The sequence below is a fragment of the Pristis pectinata genome, chromosome 31 (genome assembly GCF_009764475.1).
Source record: "Pristis pectinata isolate sPriPec2 chromosome 31, sPriPec2.1.pri, whole genome shotgun sequence".
In the NCBI taxonomy this organism is placed as follows: Eukaryota; Metazoa; Chordata; class Chondrichthyes; order Rhinopristiformes; family Pristidae; genus Pristis; species Pristis pectinata.
Genome location: NC_067435.1, coordinates 2,210,824 through 2,225,297, shown reverse-complemented (window position 1 = coordinate 2,225,297; position 14,474 = coordinate 2,210,824). Strand labels below are relative to the sequence as shown.

General features: G+C 41.5%; 2 protein-coding genes across 5 annotated transcripts in view; one reads left to right on the top strand and one right to left on the bottom strand.

The window, feature by feature from the left end:
• Positions 1-14,474, top strand: part of LOC127584899 (forkhead box protein D2-like) — a 145,574-nt gene that overhangs the window by 82,298 nt on the left and 48,802 nt on the right. The window lies entirely within an intron of this gene.
• The window catches only part of LOC127584898 (zinc finger protein 653-like), a 35,239-nt gene that overhangs the window by 10,159 nt on the left and 10,606 nt on the right, over positions 1-14,474 (bottom strand). Inside the window, exons 3-5 of the mRNA XM_052041874.1 lie at positions 10,072-11,001; positions 4,332-4,416; positions 1,006-1,117 (exon numbers count right to left, since the gene is read on the bottom strand). Coding sequence (XP_051897834.1) covers positions 1,006-1,117; positions 4,332-4,416; positions 10,072-11,001 — 1,127 coding nt within the window. The remainder of the gene's footprint in view (positions 1-1,005; positions 1,118-4,331; positions 4,417-10,071; positions 11,002-14,474) is intronic.

Sequence of the window (14,474 nt, the reverse complement as noted above, 5' to 3'; positions counted from 1 at the left end):
AACAAATTAACAGGCTAGTCATATCATTATTTTAGTAGCAATCTCTTGCATGAGTATTGCCTTGTGCTTGCCTATAACGAGACATAGCTCTTCAATACAAGGCTTCCGTATTCAATGTGCTTTGGCATGTTCAGTGCCAAGATTTTGCTCTTTAATCACAGCAAAGATAATGGTAAACATGCAATTCTGGTTTGGTTGTACTCCAAATTATGTTTTCCACGTTGGGTTGGTAGCACAAACCCAACTTTTCCAGTCTTTTGTGAATGGCCAATAGATTCCACTGCCAGCAGGAGTCTTAAAGAAGATGGCATTCTTACAGAAGAATGACAGGGAAGTCAAAAAGAGAAGCACCGAAAGGCTAATATAATATTACTCTTACAAATTTCAGCAGCAAGGAAAAATCTGCTTTAACAATCAACAAGAAGTAAAGAAAGACATGGACTTGCTTATTAATAACTGTGAATTCTAAATTAAAAGTACTTAGCTTGAGTAAGATACTTGGAAATTTGGGGACACGAAAGTGCTGTTTGTGCAGGAGTGCAGTCTATTCTAATTCAATGTTGCTTTGCTCAAATTAAGATAAGTTAAGTTGTTTTGATCACCATGTTCCCATTTTGTTCCATTATCTATAATGCTGAATTTTAATTGTGATTTTTTTTTTTAAGTAAAAGCTGGTTTATCAGTTGACTAAATTGCTAAATCCCATGCATGGAAAATAGAGGTAAAGTCGTCAGATTTTATACATGGACATTAGCCTTTAAACATTGTTGCACTGCACACAAATTGCATGAAACAATCCAAATTTTTATCAATATCACAAAATTTCTTACCCATGTCTAACCTTGCCAGGTTATCTTTAACAACAAAGCTGCCTTGCCTGCCTCATGCAAGAAGGACAGTGGGAATTAATGTTGTCTTCCTTTCCCTCCTTTTGAATTATTGACAAACTTATGATTCTATAATCTTTCAAAAAAGTTAGAGCTATTTGTAAGGGTCTGTACTTGCCTGGAAGCTATTTAATGTGATGTACACCTGGTTGCATCCTTCGTGTGGACAATGAAACAGCTGAAACATCCCATCAGCATCAATAACGTGACCCCGTTTTTTCCTCTTTGGTCTGAAAGAGGGTGCAGAGATTAGACTGTGTCTATTTCCTCAGTAGGGAAATCTAAATAGTAAGTTACCTACTAACACAACTCACTGGATATTGGGACATCTACATATGTTACAGTCACTGGCTTAACAAGAAGATCAGAAATTTCCAGGAATTACCTAATTATAAGAGTCATATAGCACGGAAACAGGCCCTTCGGCCCAATTCGTCCATGCCAACCAAGATGCCCATCTAAGCTAGTCCCATTTGCCCGCATTTGTCTCTCTAAATCTTTCCTATCCATGTACCTGCCCAAGTTAAGTTGGACAATAGCATGGCGCTCCAGTTAACCTTAATAAAGACTTTCATTCTCGCCTGCTATTGGTATCTTCAGTTGGGAAATGTATGTCAATAGTGGGACAAGAACACAACAGTGTTTGGAAATAATGTGCCTTGAAGACAAATAATCTGTAAATGGCTGGCCACATGAGCCAGTGATCAACCTTACATGCAGAGTGTAAGATATAGAGACCAAAGGGAACCAGGTTCACAAATGCAAGATAGCCATCAATAAGTCAAATAGAGAACTCAGAGAAATCTCTTCACTTAGAGTTAGAACGTCAAACCTGTTGTCACATATTACAGCTGCAGTGATAACATTTAACAGGGAGTTAAAGAAACACATGAAGGAGAAAGTAATAGAAGGATAAGGTGTTGGGGTAACAGGGAGGAGAAGAATAAAGAGTAACCATTTTTCTGCTGTAAATGCTTTGACATCCCATTCTTTAATTCAGGCATATGGTTCCTCCTGCAGCTGCATATTTCTACCGTTAGATGGAGCAAGAGTTACAGCTGCTGCCACCCATGCCCTTGTAAAAGTAAACATCCTTACTTTTGTCATTTATAAAGGCAAAACATGGACACTCTGTATGGGCACATTCAATCAATAGATAATTCTGCCAAGGGCACCTTCACAGCTTACTTTGTATTAAGTCACTGTAAACATCATGTGGATCAACAGGAGATTCCCTCCAAATCTGGTTATGTGAGGCTTACAGTAGACAGTGTTCAACACATCAGTCTGCATTACCTTCAACTTACCCAGCTATTCTGAACATCTGTCCAGTTCCCTGTTGACACTGTCTATGGAGGACATGTAACTAAACCAAGAAGAGTACTTAATGCACCTGCTTTATTCTGACTTCTAATCCACCATCACATGCTCAATCCGGTACAATTCCACTTTGAATTTGCTTGGAGGTTAAAACCTCAAGGCAGATGGTTAACCTGCTTCTCAACACCATCTCACATCCCCAAAGGCTATAAAGAGACATCAGTGAAAAGTCTCGACAGTCCATTTCCCTCCATAGATGCTGCCTGACCTGCTGAGTTCCTCCAGCACTTTTTGTGTTGCTTAAAATATACAACTTCAGAATGCTTGCAGTGCTTAATTATAAAAGGAGAGCAAAATATTACTCCCAACTTATCATGCGATGAGCAGTGGCAAACAACAAAAGAAATCAAAAGTCAGCAATATACACTATTCCTTGTTTCTTTCTTACCTATGTGGATTACTGGAGATCTTTCCTACCTCTCCCATACAAAGCAACATTTCCTGCAGTTAATTGGCCTCCCACTTTGGGAAAATGGAAAAATCACAGTGCAAGAGTTTTTTTGAAAAACAATGCACAAAAACAATTTTTCTATTAAAGTATGATGCTAAAATTAAGTACTTTGTTAACGAAGGCAATGGGCTTGAGTCCATCATCCATCACATTGTTATAGGGAGGAAATAAAGTCTTTCATTTTTTGTCCAACTTTTCCAACTGAAACCCGAAATCTATAACCAGCTGTTAAGTGTAAATTTCCTTTGTCAGAAGCAATAGACTGTAGGTTCATCTTTGACAATAATCACTCAGTGAAACTAGGCCTGATTAAACAAAGCTGCACTTTAGCACAGAGTAATATATTTTCTGACCTATCTGAGAGCAATCCTATTCCAGATAAACTGATGTCTTAATGAAAAGAAATCCTGCCGTTAACTATTTTGTTTGGTCCTGCTGCAATTTCTTAAGTACTTGAATCCGTTCTGTAGTCCTTTTCCTGGAGATACTATATACCACTTTCACAACTTACTACATACAAGACTCAATAATACTAAGACAATTTGACCAGAGCCAAGCTAATCCTAGGATAAATTGGTGAAGTGATCAGATACAGAAGCTACATGATTGCCCCGACGCATGAAGTCTAAAGCCAACAAAGCTCTCCTGCACAAGGTCAGCTACGAGTGAACATCTGGTCCTGGTCCAACCACATAGACCCTGTGGCCAAAAAAGCTCACCAGTACCTCTACTTCCTCAGGAGGCTAAAGAAATTCGTCCCGTCCATGTTGACCCTCTCCAATTTTTAATCGATGCACCAGAGAAAGCATCCTATCCAGATGCATCATGGCTTGGTATGGCAACTGCTCTGCCCGAGACCACAAGAAACTGCAGCAAGTTGTGGACACAGCTCAGCACATCAGGGAAACCAGCCTCCCCTCCATGGACTCTGTCTACACTTCTTGCTGTCTTGGTAAAGTAGCCAACATAATCAAAGACTCCACCCAGCCCGGACATTCTCTCTTTTCCCCCCTCCCTTTGGGCAGAAGATACAAAAGCCAGAAAGCATCCACCACCAGGCTCGAGGACAGCTTCTATCCCGCAGTTATAACACTATTGAACAGTCCTCTTGTATGATAAAATGGACTCTTGACCTCACAATCTATCTTGTGATGGTCCTGCACCATGGTCTGCACTGCACGTCCTCTGTAACTGTGACACTTCATTCTGTATTCTGTTATTGCTTTCCCCTTGTACTACCTCAATGTACTTACGTTTTGAAATGATCTATCTGGATGGCATGTAAAACGAAGCTTTTCACTATACCTTGGTACATGTGACAATAATAAACCAATTTAACTCAGTTCAAGATCTATATTTGGGATCTTCCTTGGCATAGTGCACTGTAATCAACCACACAGCTATTGTGAAAGATGACCTGTATGTTTCTGTATTCTCTATGCCTACAATATGAATAATTATCATTTCCATCAACTTTGCCCAATCATTCAAGGTACAGGTACAATGGGTACTTCAAAAACACACAAAATAAGACTAGTGAAAACGCAAACTTTTAAGGGAATGTAAGAACAAAACCTAAATCCCTATCACGGAAGCTTTAACTCGGCACTCACTTATGTGGCACGTCCTGTGCATTTTCACCTGGTTCAGCTGGACGCAATCCAGAGCCATCAATGACAGTTCTCTCTCCTATCACATCTGCATGAGTAAAGAACAAAATTGCTGTAATTGTGAACCATACATAATTCAATCTTAAAGTACAAGCTTGTTGGAGAACTGTTAAGGAGAACTAGTTGTTGCAACAACATAGCACAACTACCTGATCAAATATGCAAAGATGAACTTCCTGCTGGTTCAGAAGGCAGCAGCCCAATGGATCAAGCTGTTAAACTGAAAATTTAATTAACTATATTTAAAAACTGTTTGGAATACAATCATTACATCTTTAACAAAGGTTCTTTTTATTCATTAAATCTCATAAGCACAAGCGCACACCATTTATTATTATTGTCCTTGAAGGATTATATCTATCTTTTTTTAACCTTAATCAACGTACTGCCAACATAGTCACTTATTCAGCAAGCATTTCTATTTAAAGATAATAGACCCCCCGGAATCTAACTATTCTGTTGAAAATAAATCAATCCCTCATCACGATCACTTGAATCTATATTGAAGAGTGACTAAAAACGCAATGGCAGGTTTTGTCAACTGGCAGATAGCTCCAGGTTGTAGAAGCATTAAGATCGAGTTAAGATATGCTCAATTTGAAGCTCTGCACAACTCAATCCTTTTAAGATGAGCTAACTAGAGACCACAAAGTTTCACTCTATCATTTGAGGATATATTCAAAAAACCAGAACATTGGGTTGGCTGATGTGCATGCAGAGTGTGTGTGCATATATTTATAGTAGTACTTGAATTATTCACCTTAAAACAGCCACTGTAATTTGCCTGACAGCTGTAAGTTTTTGTGGGGTGACTGTTCTAAAACACTGCATTCCTACTTGTGCCTAGCCACTAATCCAAGTCTCCACTACACAAATAACAGATTTTTCTAGTAATTAAAGGCCAAGAGTATCATTTATCCTGTAAAATTTATAAAAAGAACAATTATTGCTCAAGATCATTTCAGCTGCCTTACGCAAAACTGAAAAGCACCCTGTGAATAATTGTGCTTCTGTCGTATCCATCTGTAGAAATTGTTGATCGGGAATACATCAGGATCTCTTGTGCTATCACTGCCAGAATTCACTTTTTCCAATTTCTTAAGAGATGTTTAGAATTTCAGCACTCACTGTAACAGCAAGGAGAATGACACTGTCATTACAACCAACGACTAACAATATCCAGATATGTCAAAATTGTTTGTATAACACTGGATTTGACTTATGGATCCAATTTCAAACACTTGTCCACTTATTTGAAAGCAGAAAACAATTACAGTAATCATCTTTCCAAAGACTTAGAAAAAAATTCATTTGCTGTTTTCATTGAATGAAAATGCACTCACGCTAGGCCCAGGTCTTACACAGATATTCAATCGCCCTACTGTGGCCACGGATGTCAAGACTGCTAACTGAACAATTATTGAATTTCCAAAGATTAAAAGAAATTAAGTGTTACATTTCACTGGGTGCAAAGCTACACTGCCCAGCAAGTATTTTTTCAACATCTTAAGAGCATACATTTGTGTTCACTACTTGTTAAGAAGCCATTATAGTAACTTACAATGGGCAGGGTCCAAAAGTGACACTGCAATGGGCCCCCCAACGTGGTGTCAAGCCAAGCAGAGCAGGTAGGGTTATAGAATTATACAGCATGGAAAAGGCCCTTTGGCCCAACTTTTCCATGCCAACTGTATTGCCCAGAGAGCTAGTCCCATCTGCCCAGGTTTGGCCCAGAGCCCTAGATTAATGCTTAAACTCATTAACACAACACTTTGCTAGCAAGCATCCTATTTCAACTGAACATTACAAAAGATAATAAAAATTAAGTGGGAACTCCCATCCCTCAACATTTGCAACCACAGTAAAACAAAATGCTAATTTTAAACAGATAGCCAAGAAGGAATTTCAGAGACTTTCCACTCAAGATTAGCAACACAACTAATCCAAAAAATGCTTATTGTTGTCATATATAAAACAAGATTTTTCTGGCTCAGGGACAGATCAGTGATTCTTTAGTGTTCATTTCATATTAACCCTTAAAACCAGTTATGACATAACACTGGGTTACACTACCTCGTCATCCACTCCCAGATCACGAACAATGTTAAAGGAAGAGATTTCAATGCAAAATGACAAAGGTAGGAAAAGAGATGAGGTCCTGAAGAGGGAATATAGGGAGTTAGGTAGGAAGCTGAAAAGCAGGAACTCAAGGGTAGTAATCTCTGAATTGCTGCCTGTGCCATGCGCCAGTGAGGGTAAGAATAGGATGATTTGGCAGATGAATGTGTGGCTGAGAAATTGGTGCAGGGGGCAGGGTTTCAGATTTGTTGATCATTGGGATCTCTTCTGGGGAGGGTACAACCTGTACAAAAGGGAAGGGTTACACCTGAACTGGAGGGGGACCAATATTCTTGCGGGCATGTGTGCTAGAACTGTTGGGGAGGATTTAAACCTAGTTTGGCAGGGGGATGGGAACCGGAGTGATAGGTCAGAGGTTGGTTCATTTCGTGTACAGGTAGATGCAGAGTGTAAAAAGACTGAGGAAAGATAGGCAGTTGAAAAGACAAAATTGCAGTCAGTTAGATGGGTTAAAGTGTGTCTACTTTAATGCGAGAAGTATCAGGAACAAGGCTGATGAACTTAGAGCGTGGGTAAGTACATGGAACTATGACGTGGTGGCCATTACAGAGATTTGGCTGTCGCAAGGGCAGGAATGGCTGCTGGATTATTCCTGGGGTTTAGATGTTTCAAAAGGGACAGAGGTAAAAGAGGTGGGAGAATGGCTTTGCTGATCAGGGACAGCGTCACAGCTGTAGAAAGGGAGGACGTCCTGGAGGGATCATCCACGGAGTCAGTGTGGGTGGAAGTCAGAAATAGGAAGGGAGCGATCAGTCTATTAGGAGTGTTCTACAGACCCCCCAATAGCAGCAGAGATGCTGACAAGCAAATCGGGAGGCAGATTTTGGAGAGGTGCAAAAATAACAGGGTTGTTGTCATGGGTAATTTCAACTTCTCTAATATTGATTGGCATCTACTTACTGTAAAGGGAATAGATGGGGCAGAGTTTGTTCGGTGTGTCCAGGAGGATTCCTGACACAGTATGTGGACAGGCCGACTAGAGGAGAGGCCATACTGGACCTGGTACTAGGCAATGAGCCTGGTCAGGTTTCCGATCTCTCGGTGGGAGAGCATTTTGGAGATAGTGACCATAACTCCTTGACCTTAACCATAGCCTTGGAGAGGGATAGGAGCAGACAATATGGGAAAGTATTTAACTGGGGGAGGGGGAATTATGATGCTATTAGGCAGGAACTTAGGAGTGTAAATTGGGAACAGATGTTCTTGGGGAAGTGCACAGTGGAAATAAGGAGGTTGTTTAAGGAATACTTGCATGGGGTTCTGGATAGGTTTGTCCCATTGAGGTAGGGTAAGGATGGTAGAGTGAAGGAACTGTGGTTGACAAGAGATGTAGAATATCTCAGGTTTAGAAAGCATGGATCAGACAGGGCTCTGGAGAGTTACAAGGTAGACAGAGGCAGCTTAAAAATGGACTTAGGAGAGCTAGAAGGGGACATGAGAAGTCCTTGGCAAGTAGGATTAAGGAAAACCCCAAGGCATTCTACACGTATGTGAAGAAAAGGAGGACTGATCAGGGATAAAAGAGGAAATGTGCCTGGAGTCAGAAGAAGTAGGGGAGGTCCTTAATTAATACTTTGCTTCAGTACTCACCTGTGAGAGAGACCTTGATGTTTGTGAGGATGGCATACGACAGGTTGATATGCTAGGGCATGTTGACGTGAGGAAAGGGGAAGTACTGGAACTTTTGAGAAACATTAGGATAGATAAGTCACCAGGGTCAGACGGGATATATCCAAGGTTACTATGGGAAGCGAGGGAAGAGATTGCTGGGCCTTTGGTGACGATCTTTGCATCCTCACCGGCCACAGGAGTAGTGCCAGATGATTGGAGGGTGGCAAATATTGTTCCTTTGTTTAAGAAAGGGAGTAGAGATGACCCTAGGAATTACAGACCAGTGAGTCTTACTTCAGTTGTGGACAAATTACTGGAAAAGATTCTTTGAGACAGGATTTATGGGCATTTGGAGAGGCATAGGCTGATTAGGGACAGTCAGCATGGCTTTGTGAGGGGCAGGCTGTGCTTCACAAGCCTGATTTAATTCTTTGAGGATGTGACAAAGCACATCGATGCAAGTAGAGCAGTGGAGGTGGTGTACATGGATTTTAGCAAGGTGTTTGATAAGGTTCCTCATGGAAGGCTTATTCAGAAAGTCAGGAGGCATGGGATCCAGGGAAACTTGGCTGTGTGGATTCAGAATTGGCTTGCCCATAGAAGACAGAGGGTGATGGTAGATGGAGCGTATTCTGCTTGGAGGTCGGTGACCAATGGTGCTCCGCAGGGATCTGTTCTGGGACCCCTGCTCTTTGTGATCTTTATAAATGACTTGGATGAGGATGTGGAAGGGTGGGTTAGTAAGTTTGCTGGATAGTGTAGAAGGTTGCTGTAGATTACAACAGAACATTGATAAAATGCAGACCTGGGCTGAGAAGTGGCAGATGGAGTTCAACCCGGATAAGTGTGAAGTGATACACTTCAGGAAATTGAAGTTGAAGGTTAATGGCAGGACTCTTAGCAGTGTGGAGGAACAGAGGGCTCTTGGGGTAAATGTCCATAGATCCCTCAAGGTTACCGTGTAGGTCGATAGAGTTGTTAAGAAGGCGTATGGTGTGCTGGCCTTCATTAGTCGGGGTATTGAGTTCAAGAGCAGTGAGTGATGTTGCAGCCCTGTAGAACTCTGGTCAGACCACACTTGGAGTATTGTGTCCAGTTCTGGTTGCCTCATTATAGGAAGGATGTGAAAGCTTTAGAGAGGGTACAGAGGAGATTTACCAGGATGTTGCCTGGATTGGAGAGCATGTCTTATGAGGATAGGTTGAGTGAGCTAGGGCTTTTCTCTTTGGAGAGGAGGAGGACGAGAGGTGTCTTGATAGAGGTGTACAAGATGATAAGAGGCATAGATCGAGTGAACAGTCAGAGACTTTTTTTGCCAGGGTGACAATGGCTAACATGAGGGAACATAATTTTAAGGTGACTGGAGGAAGATACAAGGGGGATGTCAGGGGTAAGTGTTTTTTTTTTACACAGTGACTGGTGAGTGCATAGAATGCACTGCCGGCAGAGGTTGTGGGGGCAGATACATTAGGGACATTTAAGAGACTCTTAGAATAGACATATGAATGATAGAGAAATGGGGGGCTATGTGGGAGAGGTTAGATAGATCTTAGAAGCAGGATAAAATGTCGGCACAACATTGTGGGCCAAAGGGCCTGTACTGTACTGTAATGTTTTATGTTTTATGTTCTAAAATTAAGCTACAACTCACTTCACTATTTAAATATCAGGCAAAAATTCTTTCCAAGTGCAAGTCTAATTCTGAGATTATTCAATGCTTTGAGACACGTTGATCTGTACGCGCTTGTGAAGACTTCCCTTGCTAAAAATAAATCACATTAGGATGTTAATGAGAAATTGGCATGAAAACCCACAGTTCAAAAAACAGGCTTGTCAATAAAGAGAATTGCATTAGCAACTCTTGTAACTTGCAGAAAAGTAGGTGAAAAAAATGAATGAGGGTAAAACAATATATGAATTGGTAAAGAGATACCTGGATGCTCATTCCACTCAGTGGCTTCATTCTGTTCTTCAATGGTGTAGCATTCCCCCACTGGATTTACGTAGGTCAACTGTTCTGAGAAAGTACAAGTCATTTCCTCATATTCAGTGGGATTTACTTGTTGTGCAGTGTCCAAGGGCACTTGTCCAAATTCTTCTGTAATGCTGGTGATTTCTGAACTCTGTACTGTAGAAATCTGCACAGTTACAGGGCAATTGGTAGTTAAGGAGTATAATGCATCCTTCTCCACCGTCTGTACTATGGTATTCAGCGCAGGAAGCTCTGCTGGCAAAGAAGGCTGGCTGCCTTCAGTGACGGAGCTCTTGCAAGGTGACTGAGCTCGACATAGAGATGCTGGCTCATGAATTGCAGTCCTGTGTTGGTCTTTATCTTTATCTTCCCCTTTAGAAGGTTTTCCTACTGAACTCAAGGCTTGTGTCTTCCCATTCTCTTTGCTCCCACCTTCATAATTGGGTTCACTAGCATCGACATCAATGAGTTTCACATTGAAATATTCCTTGAATTTCTGATCCGAATCGGACTCATCACAGGTTGACGTGTCTGATTCACACTTCATGTACAATTCATTGGATTGCCCTGGTTTCTTTCTGATTGCATCCCTTTTTGCCTTGCTCTCCTTTTTCTCCACAGGACACTGCTGCCGATTCATGTTTTCCTTCGAACTGCTGATGGTCACATTGCCCTTCGCAGTGGGTTCAGCAGCAGTGGAATGGCAGATGTTCTGGACAGGCTCCATATGCTGCAGATACTGGTGTCCTGCTTCACACTGCCACACCACAGCCACCGAGCAGTCACATACTTGTTGTAGTTCGTAGAGCAGTGGTTCCTGCTTGCACATCTGCTTATGCTGCTCGTACCATGTCACCAGAGTCTTCAACGAGGTAATTGCTTGCTTTCTTACTGTGGGCAAAACAGAGACATCAATTTAACATTGTTAAACTTCCTGCAAGGTTGCCCAGACCAGTTGAAAATAATTATTTTCTTCCAATTATACATTAAGAAATTGGACAGGTGGCCAGTATGACCCTCAACAACCTGTGAGGAGATCTGCCAGGTGTGACTTGCAGACTTGGGCAGTGAGTTAGGGTTAAAACAGACACTGGAGTGACTAAGCAGCTTCCTGCAAGGGAGAGGATGGGGAAATGAAGAAATGGAGCACCTGGAAGGCAAACAGCCTCCATACCCAAGCTGGCTGGTCTGTCAAGAGGCAATATGATGCAATAGAGCTGTGGTACAATATCCATGACCCGTCATTCTTTTGGTCTTCCCACTGGTCAAGGGCAGATCATGGTCCAGCCAAGGCCAACTCAGATCTTTGCACTGTATCCCTTTTTGCTAAAATCTATCGTTCTGCTAAATAAACACAAGAAAGGGAAGGCACAGCAACTAGTGACCAGAGCCCACAGATGTGTTACGTGAACAGGCATAATAGTTTACAATGATAATGCATTGCCCAAATCGAGGAACAGGATGCGGGCTTGAAGTACAAATGGGGAAACCTACATAATATACAATATACTGGACTTCTGATTACCCCAAATCTTACCTTTTCTTCCAATGAAGACACTGATACATGCATTCAATTCAAAGGTACTTACCCAATAACCTCCCACACTGGAATGTGGCCCAAGTCATGATTTATCAGGCTTATGCTGAGAGAGCAAGTTCAATAATTTTCCCAGCACATCCTTGTCCTTAAGATGGACACAATAAGACTGAATGGTGAAATAACAAAAAATTGTAGGTGCTGAAAATCAGAAATAAAAACAGAAAATGCAAGAAACACTCAGTAAGGCAGCATCTGTGGAGAGAGTACCTGCCAATGGTCTGGAACCAGCAATGTTATCTCTATTTCTGTTTCCACAGATGCTGCCCGATCCATCGAGTATTTCCAGCATTTTCTGTTTTTATTTAACATTGCCTGGTTTCTCATCTCCTAAGGGCAGAGATCCTCAGGAAAACCAATGTACAATATTACTGAAACCAAATAACTCAAAATGGACAAGGGATTAGACCCAGAATTTCCCACAGCCATATTAGGTGGTGCTTGTTTATTTCATCAGTTTTTCATTTCACTGCTTGAAGCTTTTACGTAGCTCCTTAGTTCTGGATATCACCCAAGGCAAACTGAATTGATTCAGAAGTCATTACTAACTTAATCATATTTGTACAAAGTTTATTTTATGTATTTAATCTTAATTGCTCCTTGGAGTTATACAGCACGGAAACAGCCCTTTGGACCAACTGGTCCATGCTGACCAATTAGCCCCATTTACCTGCATTTGGCCCATATCCCTCTAAATCTTTCCAATCAATGTACCTCTCCAACTGTCTTTTAAAAGTTGTTACTGTACTTGCCTCAACCACTTCCACTGGCAGCTTGTTGCATATAGATACCACCCTTTGAGTAAAAAAAAGTTTTCCCTCAAGTTCCCCTCAAATCTTTCCACTCTCACCTTAAACCTATGCCCTCTAGTTCTTGATTTCCCCAAATCTGGGAAAACGACTGAGTGCATTCACCCTTTCTATGCCCCTCATGATTTTATTCACCTCTATAAGATGACCTCTCAGTCTCCTACATTCTAAGGAATAAAGTCCTAGCCTGTCCAAACTCTCCCTATAACTCAGTCCTTCAAGTCCTGGCAGCATCCTTGTAAATCTCCTCTGCACTCTTTCCAGTTTAATAACATCTTTCCTACAGTAGGGCAAACAAAATTGAACACAATACTCCAAGTGCGGACTCAGCAGCATCCTGTACAACCGCACCAGGACCTCCCAATTTTTATACCCAGTGCCCTGAAGGCCAGTGTGGCTAAAGCCTTCTTCACCCTGTCTACCTGTGACTTCAATTTCAGGGAACCATATACTTGTACTCCAAGGTCCCTCTGTTCTACAACACTCCCCAAAGCCCTGCCATTCACTGTGAAAGTCCTACCTGGATATGGCTTTCCAAAATGCAATACCTCACACTTATCAGAATTAAACTCCATTTGCCATTCCTCAACCCACTTTCTCAGCTGATCAAGATCCCCTGTAATTTTTAAAAACCTTCTTCATTGTCCACTATACCACTTATTTTAGTGTCATCTGCAAACTTACCTACCATGCCTTGTACATTATCCAAATCGTTGATGACGACAAACGACAATGGGCCCAGCACCGACCCCTGAGGCACACCACTAGTCACGGGCCTCCAGTCCAAGAAACAACCTTCCACCATCACCCTCTGCTTTCTACCATCAAGCTAACTGTGTATCCAACTAGCCAGCTCTCCCTGGATTCCATGCGATCTAACCTTCCATATCAAAGGCCTTACTGAAGTCCATATAAACCACGTCTACTGCCCAGCCCTCATCAACTTTTGTAGTCACCTCATCAAAAAACTCAGTCAAGTTCATAAGACATTATCTCCCATACACACAGCCATGCTGACTACCCCTAATCAACCCCTGTCTTTCTAGATGTACGTATATCTTATCCCTCAGAATCCTCTCCAGTAACTTGCCTACCACAGATGTTAGACTTACTGGTTTACTAGTTCCCAGGTTTTCCTTTGCTGCCCTTCTTAAATGCACAAAATTTGCTACCCTCCAGTCTACTGGCACCTCGCCCGTAGCTAACGATGGTGCAAATATTACCTAATATGGCCGTGGGGAAGATTAACTCTCATCACTCAGACAGAGGATTTTCTTTGGCCAGTGTTACAACCAAGAACACCAGCATGCTCTTCAGGATGTATCTACAAATTTGCCAGAAGTAACCAAGACAAAGTTCCCTACATTTGTTTGTAATCTGCCTTCCCTCAGCAACCAAGAAGAATTAACAAAAGACTGGACAGGGCATCAAGAGACATCTCTAGACAGGGCAGCAAGAATTTTCCACACATCCAATTCAGACAAGCTTCAGGTAGTAGAAGTTCCACCGCCACAAAAATGCACTTTATTCTCTCATCAATTAATCGAGAAACAGGCTCTTAAATGGGCTGTAAACTGGTGGCTGAAGAAATAAAATGAAAACAGAAAATGCTAGGAATCCTCCTTCCCAGTTTTGATGAAACATCTTTGATCGTAACTCTTTCTTCCCACAGATGCTGCCTGACCTGCTGAGTATCTCCAGCACTTTCATTTTTCTCATCGTTGCTGCCCGACCTGCTGAATATTTCAAATATTTTCTTTTTTTTTTACAATTTTTTTTGTGTTTTTATTTTAGATTTCCAGCATCTGCAGTTTTGTTTTTGATTTTCATTTACTGGCTGAAGAACTAGCTGCATTTTAACACTGTTCATTGCGATGCAGTGCAATGGTGTTTCTGACCCTTCCAAGATTTTTATTTCCTCTCTTCCACTAACAGCAATTTAGTTCACCAACATACTA